This window comes from Ammospiza caudacuta, chromosome 10, assembly GCF_027887145.1.
Source record: "Ammospiza caudacuta isolate bAmmCau1 chromosome 10, bAmmCau1.pri, whole genome shotgun sequence".
In the NCBI taxonomy this organism is placed as follows: Eukaryota; Metazoa; Chordata; class Aves; order Passeriformes; family Passerellidae; genus Ammospiza; species Ammospiza caudacuta.
The window spans coordinates 25354442-25372200 of NC_080602.1; the positions used below are offsets into that span (position 1 = coordinate 25354442).

At 43.7% G+C, this 17759-nt stretch overlaps 1 protein-coding gene across 1 annotated transcript in view; it reads left to right on the forward strand.

Annotated features, from left to right (window-relative positions):
* The window catches only part of ALDH1A3 (aldehyde dehydrogenase 1 family member A3), a 33250-nt gene extending 16078 nt beyond the window's left edge, over positions 1-17172 (forward strand). Inside the window, exons 7-13 of the mRNA XM_058811808.1 lie at positions 1240-1353; positions 3767-3869; positions 4842-5026; positions 9988-10152; positions 11696-11853; positions 13124-13198; positions 14554-17172. Coding sequence (XP_058667791.1) covers positions 1240-1353; positions 3767-3869; positions 4842-5026; positions 9988-10152; positions 11696-11853; positions 13124-13198; positions 14554-14626 — 873 coding nt within the window. The 3' untranslated portion in view covers positions 14627-17172. The remainder of the gene's footprint in view (positions 1-1239; positions 1354-3766; positions 3870-4841; positions 5027-9987; positions 10153-11695; positions 11854-13123; positions 13199-14553) is intronic.
* The last annotated feature ends 587 nt before the right edge of the window (positions 17173-17759 follow it).

Sequence of the window (17759 nt, forward strand, 5' to 3'; positions counted from 1 at the left end):
ATTTTATTTGAAGATGCTCCTTTCTCTGCCCAAAATTAGCTAAATTCTTTTAAGTTTTCAGAAAAACGAGGTAGAGTTTTTTTGTTTTCATCTTTAAAAGGATGTAGAAGATGTTACCACACACACAAAGCTATGTGTTACGTTCAATGAAATAATTTTTGGCCAACCAAAATATTTGGCTCTCATTTTTGCTGAAAAACAGAAAAAACTTTTTGGCTCAGGGTGTTTTGAACCAATTTTTACTTCCTTGTGGCTTTGCTGCTGACTCCAAACATCATTACTTGCACAGTTTGACATGCAGTATTTGCTTGAAAACTCATTAGCCAAGATGCAAACTCCATTAAATGCATTTTTGTCATTGTCACATCCATAGAAGAAATGTGACCACCCTTCCAATTTATGAAAAGAAAAAAGGGGGGGAAAAGTCTTATGAGGATAATTTTTTGCAAGGCAGTACATGAGCAATTGCTTCCTTTTTTTCTCTATTAAAAAGAAATGGCATTTATTGAGATTTTGTATTAAAAAGTCATAGGAAATGAAGCATATGTGTTATATTCTGGAATTTCGTCATTAGAAGTTGCAAGGAAAACAACTTTGTACTATCAGTAGTAAGGGAAGGCTGACCTAGATGAGCCGTAATCCTTGGAACTCTTGTTTCAGGAACTAAAACCAAATCAATCAGTCCCTCAGTTCTCCTTGCACTAAAATTTCACCTGAAGTTTTGCCATTTGTCTGTTTTGGCAGAATTACTAGTTAGCCAATCTAGGTTGTAAATGTGGTGGAAACTTGCATAAGTCTTGTTACCATCTGCTTTTGTACTCCTGTTTTATTAGCCCCATCATCTAGTGAGGTTTTACTGACTTCTTAATCCCTCTGGTCCCTGAAGAACCACAAATGTCAACCTTTGTTCAAAACAAACTTTCATTCATTTACCCCTTGGCTGCAGCTGCTTTGCAATAGCTGGGGGCCAAGTTTGGCCAAAAGACTCACTCTCTTTTGGCTTGAAACTGGGACTTCTCCAAGAATTCTTACTGAAACTTGGCATTTCCTAAGCATGGCTGTTAGCTTCACCCACGTCTACTGCAGCTGGTAGCATGCAGCCATGTTACTGGGAAGTCTGGAAAACAGGGATGTATCTGGTAAGAGCTCAGAGGAGTATAGTACAACTAACCCAGGCTTCCTGGGAAATGAGCTGTGCTCTCAAATTCTCTACAGAGCTGTTTTTAATCTCTGTTTCAGGTGGGTTTCCCTCCAGGTGTGGTGAACATTGTGCCAGGCTATGGCCCCACAGCTGGAGCTGCAATTTCTACCCATGACAGCATTGATAAAATTGCTTTTACTGGATCAACCAAGGTAGGTGATGGATTTCTCAAAGACACCTGCTGTTCCTCTTTGCTTTCTCTTGTAAACTGTCATCCATACAAGACTGGACCTAAGAAATGTCAGTGACTTCTGTACAACCAAATGTCAGTGACTTCTGTACAACCAGCACTTCCTCTGGCACATTCCATGTAACAGGATTTCTCAGAAGTGTTTGTTATTTGTCTAATTCAGATCCTTGTGCTTGTAATAATCCCACATCTCTGAGAGCTGGGTTTTGCCAAACCACCACATTTCTGTAAGGACTGTAGGAAAAGGGGCTCTGACGTCAGGGAAGGCAGGCTGGCAGTGACTTAACATCTTGTCATTGACCCAGTGGAGCTGCTGGGCATGTTTGCCTGCCAGTCCTGCCCTGCAACTGGAAAACATGTCAGTCAGAGCCCTGAACAATTCTTCCTTGGCTTTATTTACCTCTGAGGAACTAGGACTTAAATAAAAACATGGCTTTGTGCCCAAGGCCTTCTCTGCTGACGTGGAGGGGATTAACATTTGAGCTTCATTCTGAGGCCTGCACAGTAAAGCACCTTCTATTTAGCTTTTTTTTCCTGTAAATAGATGTGTCTGGCTTGTTTATGAGAGGGGTGGCCACAAGACCTCTGCACTATCAATCACCTCCAGCCATCTTCTTCCATATCTACATGGGAAAAGTGCATTTGGCTTGGCCAAGACCATGGAATTGAGCAGAGCTGAGACATGCAAAAAAATCTGACTGCAGTAATCACTGCTGAAAATTCTCAAACAAAAGCTTGCTTAAAGGGAACATTTTTCCACTGACTGCTTTAGATGTTTCTTGCAGTAGATCTGCACCTCCAGAATAGAGGCAATGTCCAAAGAATGGAAATGCTCACACCAGTGGGGGCAGCTGAGGCAAATTCAGTCTCTTACTTCTTTGAGGAATACTGTTCTTGTTGAGCATTTGCTGAATTCATCCATTCTTAAGTCTGCCCTCGTCACTGCAGAGTGTGATGTGAATGTGTAATGATGACAAATTACCTGGGAAGGTGTTCTTGGTCGGTAAAGGTAACTCCAAACACTCAAAAGCTGCAGCATTTACCAACACTACCATCTAGTGGCTTTGTGCACATCCTGTGCTTATCCCATAGGAAAAGGTGTGCTAAGCCTGTGTTTCTGTACAGGGATCATGGGAACAAACAGAACACAATAAAGTAAAAGTTCACAGTGAGCTTTTCCTCTCTTGATAGTTGGTCTGATCTTGGAGTTTATTCAGTTACATGCTTCTCTCCAAATCCTAGATCAGAAACTTTTAGCCCAGATGAGACATTAGCTGTGTGAAAACAATAGAGCTTATAGACTCATCCAGCCCACATGGATCTGTTTGGGTTTTTAATGAAAAAGGAATATCCAGTGGATTAGTGGCAGAAGGAAAATCTCAGCTGCTGGAGCCTGTAGGCAAAAAACTGATGTAGACACTGTGCTTGTCTCCTAATCCATGGGTGTGCAGGAAACACCAAGGGAGACAGAGTCTTTGCTAATGCATGTGTAATTTAGAAGTGTTTTCTTCCCCCTCCACCCATCTGTGAGTTCAGCTGCATCTCTGCAGCATTTGCAGCACAATGCTACTGTTTCTGAGCCAGGAAGTGAAGCTAATTCAAAATATATTTTGACTTAGTTATTAAGCCCCAACTTGGGCTCAGTGCCAGCTTGGAAATGCTGATCTTAAACTCCAGGAGAATTTTCCCATATAGATCTCTTCTCTTAGGTTATTAACTCACTCCTCTTTGGCCAGCCAGCCTGCAGTAATGCCTCTTGCAAAGCTGGGATGCATCACTTATTTCTGCTGTCTCTAGGCATAAGCTCTGAGTGACTAGAGGAGATCTCTCCTGAGTTCAGGAGTCATGCTTGAGTAACAAGGACAAACCATGAGAAATGCAGACCTGTAATTGCCAGACAGCTGCCACATGCTTTCCTTCCTCACAGTTCCACTCCAGGGCAAGAGCAGTTTTAGTCAGAAATAAAGGTAAGGTTTCCATGTACAAAGGTAAAATACAAGAAAACAGTTATAATATGAGCAAATTCAAGCATTACATCACTTTAAAGAAATTATCCTGCCCTAACACCTAATGGTCCCAAATAATTTTAATTCATACAGCTTCTAACAAAATTAGTTTACTAAATTCTGAAAGCAGAATACAGATGTAGTTCTCCCACACAGCCTGCCCTTTCAGACCTGCCTAAACCAATCCTTAGTTCTGGGGCTGCTTTTGGCCCAACACATCACAGCAGTAGGAAACTCAAAGCATTTCAGAGTGCTCTCCCTGACCTCTACCTGCTGCAGCTGCCATCCAGGCTCTTCCACCCTTGTTGGAATCACACTTGAGATTTTAGGGGAAGCAACTCATGTCCTCTTTGTGTCTCACTGATACAGGTTGGAAAACTGATCAAAGAAGCTGCTTCTAAGAGCAACCTCAAAAGGGTGACATTGGAGCTGGGAGGGAAGAACCCCTGCATTGTGTGTGCAGATGCAGACTGTGAGTATGGGCTGCTGCCTGTGCCTGCTATCAGAGGATCCAGGGTGGGGGCTTTGTGGGTCTCTGCTGTCCTCTGGCAGCTCACAGGGCTGCTGTTTCCACCCCAAAGGCTGGAGGAAACCTGTGTCCAAGGGCAGGGTGTAGTTGTGTATTCCTGGAGCTCTTCCCCAGCATGGGGATCATTCCCATGGCGCCTTCCCTGGGGATGGCTGCAGTTGCAGTTAAATATTGTATTTCTGTGTTTGCTGTTTGTGGGCTTTCTCTTTGGTTGGCAGTGCTGCAGAGCCTGAGCCAAGCCCTGGGGATAGCAGTTTTCTGCAAAGCAGCCCCTCTGCAGGCTTTCCTGTGACAGGGGAATTTTGTAGGACCTGATCTAATCCAGCCTTCACCTCTATCCTGGTGGTCTGCAGGGCTCATCTTGTGTGTTTCATAGCAATTTTGTTACATGACTCAGTAGTACTAGGAGATATGTTTAATCTGTGACCACCAAAATGGTTGGAAAATCCTATTTGGCTTCAGTAAAATCCTCTCCAGTCCTGCACAGCACACATTGAAAATCAGAGGTATTTGTGCCAGCTGCTAATTGTGAGGATTGCAAGGAGCTGGCCAAAGCTGGCATGCTGCTTTCTGAGCAATCATGACTGAAACTTGTCTTTAAGAACCAATGCATGGTATCAAGAATTGCCAGAGCAAGAAAAACTGGTCACTGCCTTCAGTGAGTTCTTGTGGAAGAAAGTATCAGGAACTATGGCCAGCTAGACCTCAAGACAAAAGGCAGGAAGGGAGGTGGATGCAATAAAAGATCTGGTTTGGGGGCAGTGAGGCCCTCTGAGTGCCTTCCATGGGTGTGGACCATTGTCAGCATTTTTTAAAGAGGTTTTCCAAAGAGAAGGGAAAACAACAAGTCTGGAAACACTGGAATGCTGGAATTGTGCATGTGGTAACACTTTTCCCTCCTGGGTCTTCTCACAGTGGACTTGGCAGTGGAATGTGCCCACCAAGGCGTGTTCTTCAACCAGGGGCAGTGCTGCACGGCCGCCTCCCGCGTCTTCGTGGAGGAGCAGATCTACCCCGAGTTCGTCAAGCGCAGCGTGGAGTTTGCCAAGAAGAGACTGGTTGGAGACCCCTTTGATGCCAGAACTGAACAAGGGCCCCAGGTAAGTGTGTGTCTGAGAGTAGCTGTTGTTTGGTTTTTGGTTGTGGTTTTGTATAATTTTCCTTGTGTAAATATTATCCTTACGGATGCGGTCCCAGCAGAAGTGCCGAGGGGTGAGTAATGTATCGTGGCTTTATTTTTCCTCTCTATTTTAAATATCAATTAATCACAACTGTTGAAATGTTATGTTGTAATTTTTTTCAAAACACAAATGTATTTAATTCAGTTCTTATCCAGCTTTATGGAAGGGGCTGTCTCCCTGGTGCAGTAACACAAAGCATGTTGCAGTGAGCCATAGCTCTGTGCAGAAGAGTGCAGCTAAATGGCTATTCAGCTCCTTGGCTGTGTGGGTGATGACAAGTAGTTAGAGCCCAGAGACTCCTGAGTCCTCACTTTCCCTCTCCTCCTCTGCTGCCTTTCTGATCCTTTGGAGAAGTTTCAGCTGAATTAGGAGGAAGAAACATGCCAAACTGCTGTCAGAACCAGCCTCCTCAATACTTCCAGAGCCTTCCTCTTAGTTTTTCCTTTTGAGGCAATCTGAGTTGTGCTGTAGAACTCTGGGGGAAGATGATCCTTAGGTCAGATCTCCTAACAGGCCCACTGTTTGGTACCAAAAATAAAGCAAGTCCCCAGAAACCTATAGCCAAGGCCTCTTTTTCTCAGTACTGCACTGTGGGTTTTTCTTCCTTGATGCTGTCTGTATAGGATCCCTCAGAGAAGGGGTGGCTCTGAGGACATCTGCCTCTCCCTCTCCTTATCTGGATCTGAATCTCCACATGATTCATGCATGGTAAAACCTCATTGCTTGCCCTCATGCAGGGGCAATAAGATGAGGTACATCCCCTGCTCATGCTGAGGCTGCATCCAGCTCTGTAGCTTGCCTAGAGATTTCAAACTGCTCAGGAGTCTTAGGAAGAGAATCCCATGCTGAGACTTGCTCCAGCAGAGATGAGCTGACCCTCAAACACTGATTCCATGAGAACAGCTCCTGAATCCATTCAGTTGTGAGTTTAAAGGGTGAAACACCCTGCAGTGGTTGGAGCATGTTGAACTGGGCTGCTTGTTTAATTTAATCATTGTTCCAGCTCCTGCCAGGCTGGCAGAGCCCTTCCAGGATGCACTGTGGCACAGCTCCATCCTCTGGGGTCACTGCTGTGCCTCAGGGGAGACCCTTTGCATACAGACCTGTTATTAAGAGAGAGTTGGAATAGCAGTGTCTGATCAGATTTTAACTATTTTAACTATTTGTCCTTTTTTCCTGCTCTGGCTTACCTGTTATACTTGTAGGAGAGAGAGAACACCCACACACACCTGAACTTCAGTGTATGCAGCTGTCAGGGTTGGAATAGCAAGGTGTTGAGGGAGTAGGAGGAAACTGTAAATCCCAAAGCTCTTATGTGGTTGCCAGTTCAAAGGGACAACCACTTCCTCTGCAGCTATGGCTCCTCACTCTCTGGAGCCTATGTTGTGGGCACATACAGAAACTTAAGCAGAGGAGGGAAATGATGCAGTGTCACAAGGACTTAAAAATACCTCTGAAAGTAGCAAAGATTCACACTTGTCCACAAGTTACTCTTCAAATGTGAAGCTTCCAGATAATTTTTTTCTCTGTTCCTGAAGTAACCTGCTTCGCTGTGAGGGTTTTTTTTAATCTTGAACTGATGGACAAGGGAAGAATCACCAGGAAAAATAATTTATCTTCTTAATCTCTCCCCATCAGATGCTTCATATCCAGCCTGTTGCTTTCATTTTCCTTTGGTGTAAGGCAGGATGAACATACAAACAGCATAACAAGAATGTTGCATAGATCCCACTGTGGAATGGTCACTGGCTTAGGAGCCAGCAAGGGGAAGGGGTTGAAGCCAACCTTCAGGCTGACAGTGGTTGTAGCTCATCATCTCTTTGGTCCTGCATCAGCTGCAGGTGATGACAATCCTGTTCCACAAGAATTTGAAGTAAGCTAGTCCTGGAAAATGGTCCCATGTGCAGTTGTTTGTTCCTACATTGCACTGCACTGGATTGGGGCACTGGCTGATTCAGGTCTAATCCAGCCTTTTTGGAAGTGAGGAAGAAAGGCTTTACTCAGGTCAGTCCCCTGATGTGGATTATTGCTCACATAGATGCTCATGGCATGGCAGTGGGAAAAGACTGTGTCAGCTGCAGCATTGGGTTATGCTGATATAAACTGTGCTGCTCTGATTAAAATTAGGTCAACTTTAAACAGCATTAAATTTAGACAGAAATGAGGCATGCATCTGGTGAGACTTCTCCAAAACTCACATGTGTCTGGCAGTGCTGACTGGCTGGAATTCAAAGGACACCACAAGAAACCTGAGGGGTGCTCAGGACTGTTTGAGCAGAGTGCCAATCTCAAATGCTGGCATTTTTAGACTTTGGATTCCTGGCTGCTGTATCACAGGAAGCAATAAAGTAAATCTGCACAGATGGCAAACTGGTTAACCAGTGCATTGTACAACTGTGAGCAGCAAACTGCATTAGATGAGACTGACATTCTGGGGCGCTGGAACAGGGATTACATTAGAACAAGACTGGACTAGTTTTGTTATTTTAGAACCCAAATACTGGGATTTGTGGACTGCAAGATCTAGTCTACAGAAATAAAACAAGCACTAATTGTGGTACTTGTTAGCCAGTAATTATTCAGCTCAAAACATATAATTTGATTTATAATACAGTGAATATTTTCCTTATATTGTAGACATGCATTTTAGGAATAAAGTGTGAAAATAAAACATTTAAGTTGAAAGGGTTGTGTCCAACAGCCTGTTGGACCCAGTTGTGGGCTATTTTGTAGGATTACAAACACTAGGTTTGCACATGGAAATAATTCTCCTTGTGGTCTTGACTGAAATGAAGCAAGAGATGAAGATTTGGGGGTTCCCGGATTTTCAGTATTGCAGTGATCCTTAGAAGCTCCCTTCTCTATTGAATTAGATGAACAAATAGTAGAATTTGCTTTACCAGATCATGTGTTTTTAATAGAATTCAATGCTTGAACCATAAATAATAGTGGAGTAGGGGACAGAATTTAAACAAGCCTTGCAAGCTCTAGTTACAATGACAAACAGTTCCACCCTTGCGTGTCATTTTTACAAATGTTTTCTTTCCCCAGTGTCTTTTCATCTAACTGTAGTTTGCCTTGCAACAAGTTACAGCTGTATAAATATCCTTGTTTTGTTTTCTGTGATGTGAAGTGGATGGACTGGATTGGTCTGGATCACAGACATGCCAGGATGGAAAGCACTTGCAGATATTTTCAAATTATTTACGCTTGGCAACTAAGCAACCAGACAAATAGACAATGTGTATGGCACCTGCCAAACTCAGTGTGACACTGTATCCTACAGCAGGACACACATTTCCTGGGGCAGTAGCATGAATTAAGTGTGTCCTTGGGTAGCACCTTAACACATGAGAGAACACAAGCACTGAGAACACGCACAGTGCACGTGCTGCTCACACATCTGTTTGCCTGGAGATGTGCTGGGCTCTGTTTCCAATGTGTACCACAAGTATCCCAAGGACACCCTCCTGCAGCTTTGATATTTGTCTAAAAGCATGAAAACTTGGATTGTGTGTGGTCAGGATTAACTAGGGACAGGATATAGTCTGTAATCTGGAGGAGTCAAGTGTGGAACACTCCGTGTAAACAGTCCCAACTGGCAACTGGCCCTGCTGAAATAAAACCAGATGCCTAGGGAGGGGGATTGAGCCAGAACAAGCATCTGGAGATACCTGGCAATCAGAATAATCCCCCAGCCTTCCAAGACACCTTGTACTAGTGGGTGGAGCCTTCTTTAATCACCTCAATAAATTTGTTGAGCTTTTTTTTGAGTTTTTCTTTTTAAAAACATCTCTAAGTGTTTTACTATCTCCAGTGTGCTGTCTTGAGGAGTTTCATCACTTAATTCCACATCGTGTCAAGGGCCAGGTCTGTTTGTTTGAAACCTGCAGTTCTGCAGCCCACTGCTGCACATGGAGCACAGAAGGGTCAGCAGTGAGTGGAAGTGCTGTGGGCTTCTGCACCTGTTCCCAGGACAGGACACACTGTGCTTGTGGAGTGCATGATGTGTCCTCCAAGTCCTGGTGCAGCTGTGCAGCCTCAGGGTCCTGTCACTGGACTGGCCTTTCCCCACCCCTATAGAAATCCCTGGTTAAAGGCTGACAGCAGCACTCACTATTTGAGATTACTCCATAGCTAGGAGGAGTTAGAAAAGGCAGTTAAATGTGAGAGAGAAAAAAAAAATGCAGGATTATACCAGTTTCTAAGAACTGTGAAAAGTGATTCTGGTTTTAAAAGCAAGGCTTTGGTGCAGCAGTTGTTGTGAAGTCACCCCACCAACAGGGCTTATGTTGAGGCTGTTGGTGGAGTGTGCACTGTGGAAGGAGATGGAGGCAGAGCTCACTGGGCTGTTCCAGCTGGGGACAGAGAGCTGTAGGTGAAGCTGCACACTGCAGCAAAATTGAGTTAATAGTTCTTAGATCCTCGCCCTCCCTCTCCTGTACTGACTCTGCTGCTGGTCAGATCCCTTGCTCAGCTCCCCAGTCTATCTCGGGCAGTTCTCATACTGCTACTGAGATAACCAGTGCTTGGAGAAGGTGAGAAATCCCAGAGCTCCAGTGAGGTGAGCTGTGGGAGCACACATCCAGGACATGGAGGAAGGGAAAGGGGAAAGACTCCTCCATGTGACAGCAAACTATTAGATCAGATTAAACTGTCACATGTCACTTCACCTTGTGTGTCCTGTGGCTCTGAGCTATGCCCATGTCCTGTCTTTCTCCCTGCTTACTCCCTGAGTGCCACATCCTAAACTGAGCTATAAACTGACCCACTTTGACAGTGCCCTGCAAATGTGCCCCTGGGCCACATTCCATGACTCCTCTCTGGAACCATGATAATGAAGGTGCTGCTGTTTGTTTCTTTCCTTTTGTGTCTGACAGATTGACCAAAAACAGTTTGATAAAATCCTGGAGCTGATAGAAAGTGGGAAGAAAGAAGGGGCTAAGCTGGAGTGTGGAGGTCTTGCCATCGAAGACAGGGGCCTGTTTATAAAACCTACAGTGTTTTCAGAGGTCACTGACAACATGAGAATTGCCAAAGAGGAGGTACAGTACAAATCACCTGGAAAATGCTGCTTCAGAATCAGAAATAGTGGTAATGGAGAGGTTCTGTCTGAATCCTTAATTTTAAATATAAATAACTGAGTAAAAATAACTGACACTGTGGCAGGCTGGAGCAATTATTTACCCTGTAATTGCCAGTGACCATGAACAGTGTAATGTGTGTTCTTGCTCCCCTCCTTTGTAGAGAAGGGGTTGCTTTATTGAAGAAAAGTGGGAAAAGAACTCCGGGACCTGATGCTGGTAAGGAGCAAAGGAACAGCTACTGAAGTTCTCTAAAACAGCCTTAGCATCTGAAACAATCCCAGATTCCATTCTCATGGCAAAATCTCCTGAGACTGACTATTTCTTTCCTATATGAAAACATGGCCAAAGCCAGCAAAGTGCAGATCTAATACTCTGGCTTTCATTATTCATATGTAGAAATGTGGAACAAGCTGCATGTGATTAGATGCTGTGATATTCCTTTGAAATAGAAGTTAATCTACTTTTCATCATGTTCCCTAATGGAAAATAAGTAGTTGCCAAAGTCTAACTGGCATTTGTAGTTTAAAGTTTAGCCTAGTGCTTTTTATGGGGCTGCTTGCTGCTCACTCCTGGCAAGATGTTTAAATGTCTCAGATCTGCCACAGAATCTCTGAGGAACCTGGGAAAGATATCAGTCAGTCAGGGCATGAGTTACATGCTAAAAATAGAGAGAAAAAGAGCTGAAAATCCCATGACAAACCTTTTCTTAATGAACTGACTCCAAATCCCAAGCCATGATTCACAAAGCTTATCCAGTTCCATTCATTGGCAGTTTTGTTGCAAATGCATGTTCATCCTTTGCCTAGGATTAAGGCTCCACATAAGAGCCTGGATATCCCAAAACAAAGACATTTATAAACCCTTGTATGAGCTTAAAAGTGGCCCAAATGAGTCTGTTTCTCACATTCAATGGGCTTTATTGTGCTGTGAGAGCCTGCACACCAAGAAAGGGCTCCACCTTTGATACTGTGCCCAATGAGAGACTCCATCCCAAAATTTGGGAAACCTTCTGTATGGCTGTTGCTTGTACTGGCAACCTGGGAAGCCAAGTTTGTGGTTGAACACAGATGTGGTTAATGCACTGCATGCAAATAAAATGCATACAGTGACAAAATCAGGGTTAAAACCAAGGAAGGAAATTTGCAGTCCTTGAAATAAATTGTTACTTGAGCACACTCAGCTTCGGAGTTCAAAAGGAGAGTTGTAAATGGAGTAAGGATGAATCATTTGTAACTTGTCCAGATCCAGCTCTGCTTATTTTGATTGTTACAGATGATCCATTACTTGTTGGATCTTAACATTTATTAACTACTGCAGCCCATCACAATGCTTCCTTTGAAGTTTAATTAGTAGCTTTTAGGACACTCCATCAGTGACCCCTAGAAGGCTAAAATATAAGATTTTGATATATTATCCAAACAGAGCATCTGATTCTGATTACTTCAAAACTACCATGATTAGCAGATGCTTTCCTGTACTAAAGTTTAATTGATATCTGCAGATTTTTGGGCCAGTTCAGCCAATTATGAAGTTCAAGAGTATAGAAGAAGTGATAAGAAGAGCCAACAGCACCGAGTACGGACTCACAGCTGCAGTGTTCACCAAGAACCTGGACAGAGCTTTAACCCTGGCTTCAGCTCTGCAGTCAGGAACAGTCTGGTGAGCAGCCTGGGAACAGAGGGTGGGCTGGGGCTTTGTTTCCTGGGAGGGGAGAGGGATTTAGGACTTGCAATCGTGTTAGTAAGATGATAAAGGTTGTGGGCTCCATCCCCATGTGTGCCGCTCATTTAAGAGTTGAACCTCGTGATCCTTGTGGGTCCCTCCCAACTCAGAATATCTGTGATTCTCTAAATGCTGCAGCTAAAATGGATTAGTAGCCTGCCTAATTCTTGATGTTCTGCTCAGAAGCAACATCCATTCCTCAAAATGAGGTGGTGAGTCCAGACAGCATGTTGAGAAAGGGACTGTTTTTTCCTTCAGTCGAGGTATTTCTTTGTTGGGGTTGTAGTAAGCTCCACCAGACATTGTGCCTTCCAAAACCCTGTATGTAGCAAGAAGCAATTCTCATGATCTTTTGCCAGCACCAGATGGGATTTTGCTGCACAAACCAGTATGGACAGTAGGTGGCAACATACCATTGTCACAAAGAAAAGCAGCTCTTTTTGTGTACAAAATTTCTTATTTTATATTAGAATGATTTTAAAGATGGAATCCTGATTTTTTTTCCCACTCAGGACAGGAAGCTGATCTGGTATCTGATTCTGATGTGGAGGATTAATTTTAAGAGTTGGCACCAGAAGAATCAGCCTCAAATATTTACATAAAAATGGGATGTTGGGCTTTGAAGGATGCATGTGCTGAACACATATGGAGGTCCACACTTCCAGCACAAGCCATGCCTCTGCTGCATGACCTTCAGTCATTTGATCATACTGAGATGCTGGGGAAGTGTCTGCATCAGCTTTTTCTACCAAGTATCCATAGAAATGGGCCCAGTGCTTTTATTTTACTGTGACACAATTGTCTGACACAGTCCAAATGTTTTCTGTACCTGGAAGGGGATGCTGGGGCCTCATTGTGAGTGTTTAGAGAGCTGGGTAAACATGTTCATTTCAGAATGTGCTTCATAAATTAGGGAATAGCCTGAACTATTTATTTTAATAATGACTCTGAACATGGCATAAATTCTAGCTCAAGGATGAATGTCTTTGCCATTAGAGGATATGAAGCAAGATGTAGGTCAGACTGAGAACTACTCAGATGTTTTCTGTTTCTGCAGCAAAAGAAGATTTTATTGCAATAATCTGATTTCTCAAGTGTATGACAGAGAAAACAGAGATTTCAGATTTTATTGTATTGTTGCTGTTGTCATCATCTTGCTTTTCCTTGGTATTGAATTGTCTTTCTAAAATTGATGTTTTTATTGTAGGATCAACTGTTACAATGCGCTCTATGCTCAGGCTCCTTTTGGTGGCTTTAAAATGTCAGGCAATGGCAGAGAACTGTAAGTTTTGCTCAGTATTTTGTTTCTGTGTGGGTGGTGAATGCAATAACATTTGTGACTGTGAAAACACTGTTGAATTTGCTTTTAAAGTTTAATCAGGCTTGCAGCATGCCCCACAGGGAGGTGCTAAGCCAGCAGAGCGTGGATGTAAAGCATTCCTTTAGGAGCACCTTCATCTGCTTTATGAGCTTTTAATAGCTCCAGTTCAGTCAAGTCCACTTGCAAGCATTTTTCCATACCAGTTAGATTTTTAGATGAAGGGAGAAGTGTGGCACCATGGCTGGAGACACTGGTATCCACCCCAAACCTGCTCCATCTTTCCATGGTGGTGTCTGTGCCTCTCTTGGCTGCTGTATCATTGCTCCTTGTTCAGGTGGGAAGGAATGATCTCCCAAATCATTTTCCATCCCACCTTCCCAGGTTGCTGCTAAATTACACAAGAGCTCTCTCTCCCTCTTCTCCAGCCTGACCTGTTGCAGTGGGGCTACCAGACACTTCAGCTCTTAATAGTTACTAAAGCTGAAATTTTTAAACCAAGGTCACTCCATGAGTTAGATACAGAACTGAGACATTGTCTTAAATCTTAATTTTCTTCTTGTATAGGAGACAGGTTTTCTTAGACCATGCAGCAGACTCCTCAGAGGAATCTAACACACCTTTTTTTCACAAGCCAGATTTAATCCCAGAAAGCATTTCCAGTAACTGTTCTGGTACATCTGCTGCTCTGAGACATTCAGGTGCCTCATTTGCTAAGCACAGCAAATAAATTAATCCTCAGATTTGACACAGTTATATATTGAGACCTTATGGTTTGCTTTGCCTGACTGCCTGGCTAATTAAAGGATGTCAGAGGTTTCCCAAGGGTAGGGCCTGGGAACAGAGCCAGTTATCACCAACCAAGACATAATGTAGTGGTGGGCTCTCTCATCAATATGCATTTCTGGAGCAACTGTGCCCTCCTGATGACATGGTAGATAGAAGCTTTCTTTTGGTGAAAAAATAACTTCAGTTGCTGTCTAAGCACCAATAGCTGTGTGTACGTGCTGTCTCTTGTTTGGCTTCTCACAGCAGCACTCAGTTTGCACAGGCAGAGTCACAAGCATCATCTTGTGGGTTACAGTGACCAGAGGACTCTGTGTTTCCCTCACAACAGGGTGTAATTGTATGTACTTGTGTGCATGTACTTGGTGGCTATTAGAGGTGGTGGGACAAGTGGATAGCTGGTGTAAATTGTTCAGATCTGGTTTTAATGACCTGATGTCAGAAATGCACATGTGTACAACTCTCTTCTCTCAGAGAAATACACATTAACATTCAACAACTGTTTGTCCTTTTGTCCCTCTTTTCTTTTGCAGTGGGGAGTATGCTTTGGCAGAATACACCGAGGTGAAAACAGTCACCATCAAACTGTCCCAGAAGAGTCCATGAGAGCAGGAGGCCTGAAATGCTGACACTCTGAATGTGACACATGGGGGACGTGTTCAGAGCAAGGGGGAGGGGAGGGGTGGGAAGGAACATGCAAACACCTGTCTTTATTCCTCTAGAAACACTGAATCTGCTGGGCTCCATTTTGCCAACTGGCTCTTCAAAAACTGATTCACTGACCCTGCTGGCAGTACACACTTGTACTGCACAAGTCCCTGGCTGTACATCTGCCTGCTCCCTGTGACTCAAAACTGGTCAGTCACAGTGTTGGCAGGACATCTGCTTCCCAGCTGTACCCCTGAAGGACATGGACATCACTGGCATGCTAGAGAGACTGCTGGTGCCATCACAGGTACTGGCAAATACCTTCAGAGGCACTTGGGTTTCCCTTGGCAGAGATGGACTCGAGTGGTAAGGAAGGGTTAGAACAGCTTGACTGGAGCTGGTGGAGTTTGTGTGAAGATTGCAGCTGCAGTTTGGAATGGGAGTGCAAGCTTTCATGGAAGGATCTGTAAGGAAATTCCCTTTGAAAGAGCTACTATGGTTTCTCTAAAGATACCTGCATTCTCCATCCTGGTGATATTCTAGCCCTGAATGAGATTTGTGGGAGTTTCCTGGAGGACTCCTTTGGGGCCACTATGTCACCCAACAGAGCCAGACTTTCAAGTGTCCTTGGAACCTGATGTTTGGGTGTGCACACACTACACATGCTGCAAATGCAAGTTCCTGACTTGCTGACCCCTCTGGCTCCCAGTGAGTCACAGTTGTATCTCAAACCTTCACTACAGCACTTTTCTCAAGAGGATTTTGCACTGCACTTACCGTGGTGACACCGAGTTGGATGCTGAGCATGTAGCATGGTAGATACCCCACAGAAAACACCCCATACCAGTCCTGATCTGGGGGAGGGAGCAGAAGATCTGCAGGAAACTGCCCTGCACCCTCTTTCTCTGCAACTTTGAGGCTTTTTGAATATCTCTTTGTTTTTTGAGCCAGTTCTATTACTTTGAGAGTAAAACATAGCTCTTCACACTGCTTCTTTATCCTGTATGAATGTAGCTTAAAATACATTCCTGGAAGTGCAGTGTGGAAAGGCAGGTGCTCCCAAGCACACCTTGAGTGCTGAGGAGAAGGGTGTACAAGCCAGTTAGCATGGAATAAGCTGTGGCTGGACTTCAGTCTGTCACAGCTTCACAGCCATTGTCCCTGTGAGTGCTGTCATCCCATGGCCAGCACAGAGTAGCTGATCCTTCACTTAGAAAACTGCCTTGGATTGTCCCTTGGAGTGGCTGTCACAGCCAGCTCATGCCTTAGCACCTCCTGCAGTAACTCCTTTGCATGCCTAGACATTATTATGAGATTAATTACCATGAGATGAATGACAAGCCACAGGCTATCTTCAGTTCCTGGCTCACTGCTTTCCCTCCTCCTGACTCTGCTGGAGAGCCCTGGCAAAGCCACAGCCATGTATGCCGGAGTTAGTGGTGACAGCTTGTTAGGAAGCTCAGCTGATCCCTCTGGGATTGTCCTCTGAGAACAAACCCACCTTATGGCTTATCAGCAGATCCCCAGGGAGCACTGATAAGGATTGCTGCTCCAGATGTCAGAGCTTGAAGCAGACATGCAGGTCTAACCTCTCTTCTCTGCTGCAAGCCAGGATTTAGCCAGTACCTTCCTTTGCTCACAGATAGGCTCAGACAGCAGCAAATTCTGTTGCATGAGTGGAGCTTTTTTTGGAGGAGGAAGGAAGGTGGGTGGTGATAAGTAAGGAAAAAAGTTTGCATGAGCCTAAACTTCCTTATTAGTTGGTGAATGTTGAAATTGCACTTCAACATCACTTCACTTGTGATGTGACATACCTCCCACAGGGTAACCAGGAGCCTGTGCTCCCACGGGGTGTGAGGCAGGTAAATCTCCCCATCCAGTGATGAAAATGTCCTCCCTTCCCCATGAAAGACCAAATGGGATCATTGTAAATAATTTCTATTTTTGTAAGACACATAAGAGTGCAAACATCTTCTCAGACAAACATTTTACTCTTGCCCACCTGAGGGTTTCCTTGGGCTGCAGAGAGGTGAGGCAAACAGTAGAAGGCTGTTTATCTTGATGTATCTCTGTATTTTTGATAAACAGTGGTGGAAACTGAAATAATCTGAAATTCTTAAAACCCTACTCTTCTGGCTTTATATGTATGATATATATTTCACTTTTTCCCCCTTATCAAGTTTTTTAAAAGTCAATGTATCTCTTATTGTATAAATCAGGGTTTGACTCTACACACTGAATTTTGTAAGTTATATAACACTAGACACTAACTTTAAAATAACCCCTTAGAGGGTATATATATTCCTCCATTGCACAGTAAGGCTTTCATATGAATACTAGTTGTTTTTTTTAAAGAAAAGAACTATATTTATAAATTAGAATACAGTTAATCTAATGTATTTTTATAGCTAAAGGTACATGAAAATGTTATGTTTAAACCTCATGTATATATTTAGACTATGGATATCTTTTTTGTAATAGTTCTTGTTCCTAATAAATGTTTAACTTTGTGAAACAGGTGTATCTGAGGATTTAGTATCTCGCTGGGGCACTGTGAGGGAATCTGCACTTGGATTAATTTTTGCAATTTGGATTAATTAATTAAATTTTTTCCAGTTTTTGGATTAGTTTTTGTAATTTTAAGAGTAAAGTGCTAGGTGTGGTCAGTGTTGTGCACATAAAAGCTCAAGTTGTGCCATTTACCATCAGCAGAGGGAGGAGAGCAGAGCTGCAGCTGGCTGGGGCAAGCACAAAGCTGGATGGATCCTCTTTTCCTTCTGAGGTGAGCCTCAAAATGAAGTGTTTAAAGACACTGTGGCTCCTGCAGCCAGATGGGAATTCCTGCCTTGCTCTGGCTGCTCCCCAAACCCCTTGGGACACATCCACCACCAGAGTGGTTCTGCTGAATGTGTTCCCAGCCCGGTTTCATTTCCCTCATCTGCAATGTAGATACAGAGCAAGAACATTCCATTGTCTTTTAACTCTCTTCCCATCTGATGTGTGAGAAATTCCTTTGGGCTCCCTACAACAGGCCAAGCCAAACTCCTTGAATTTTCCACTCACTGACAGCATCAGTCAGAAGCTTTCAGAG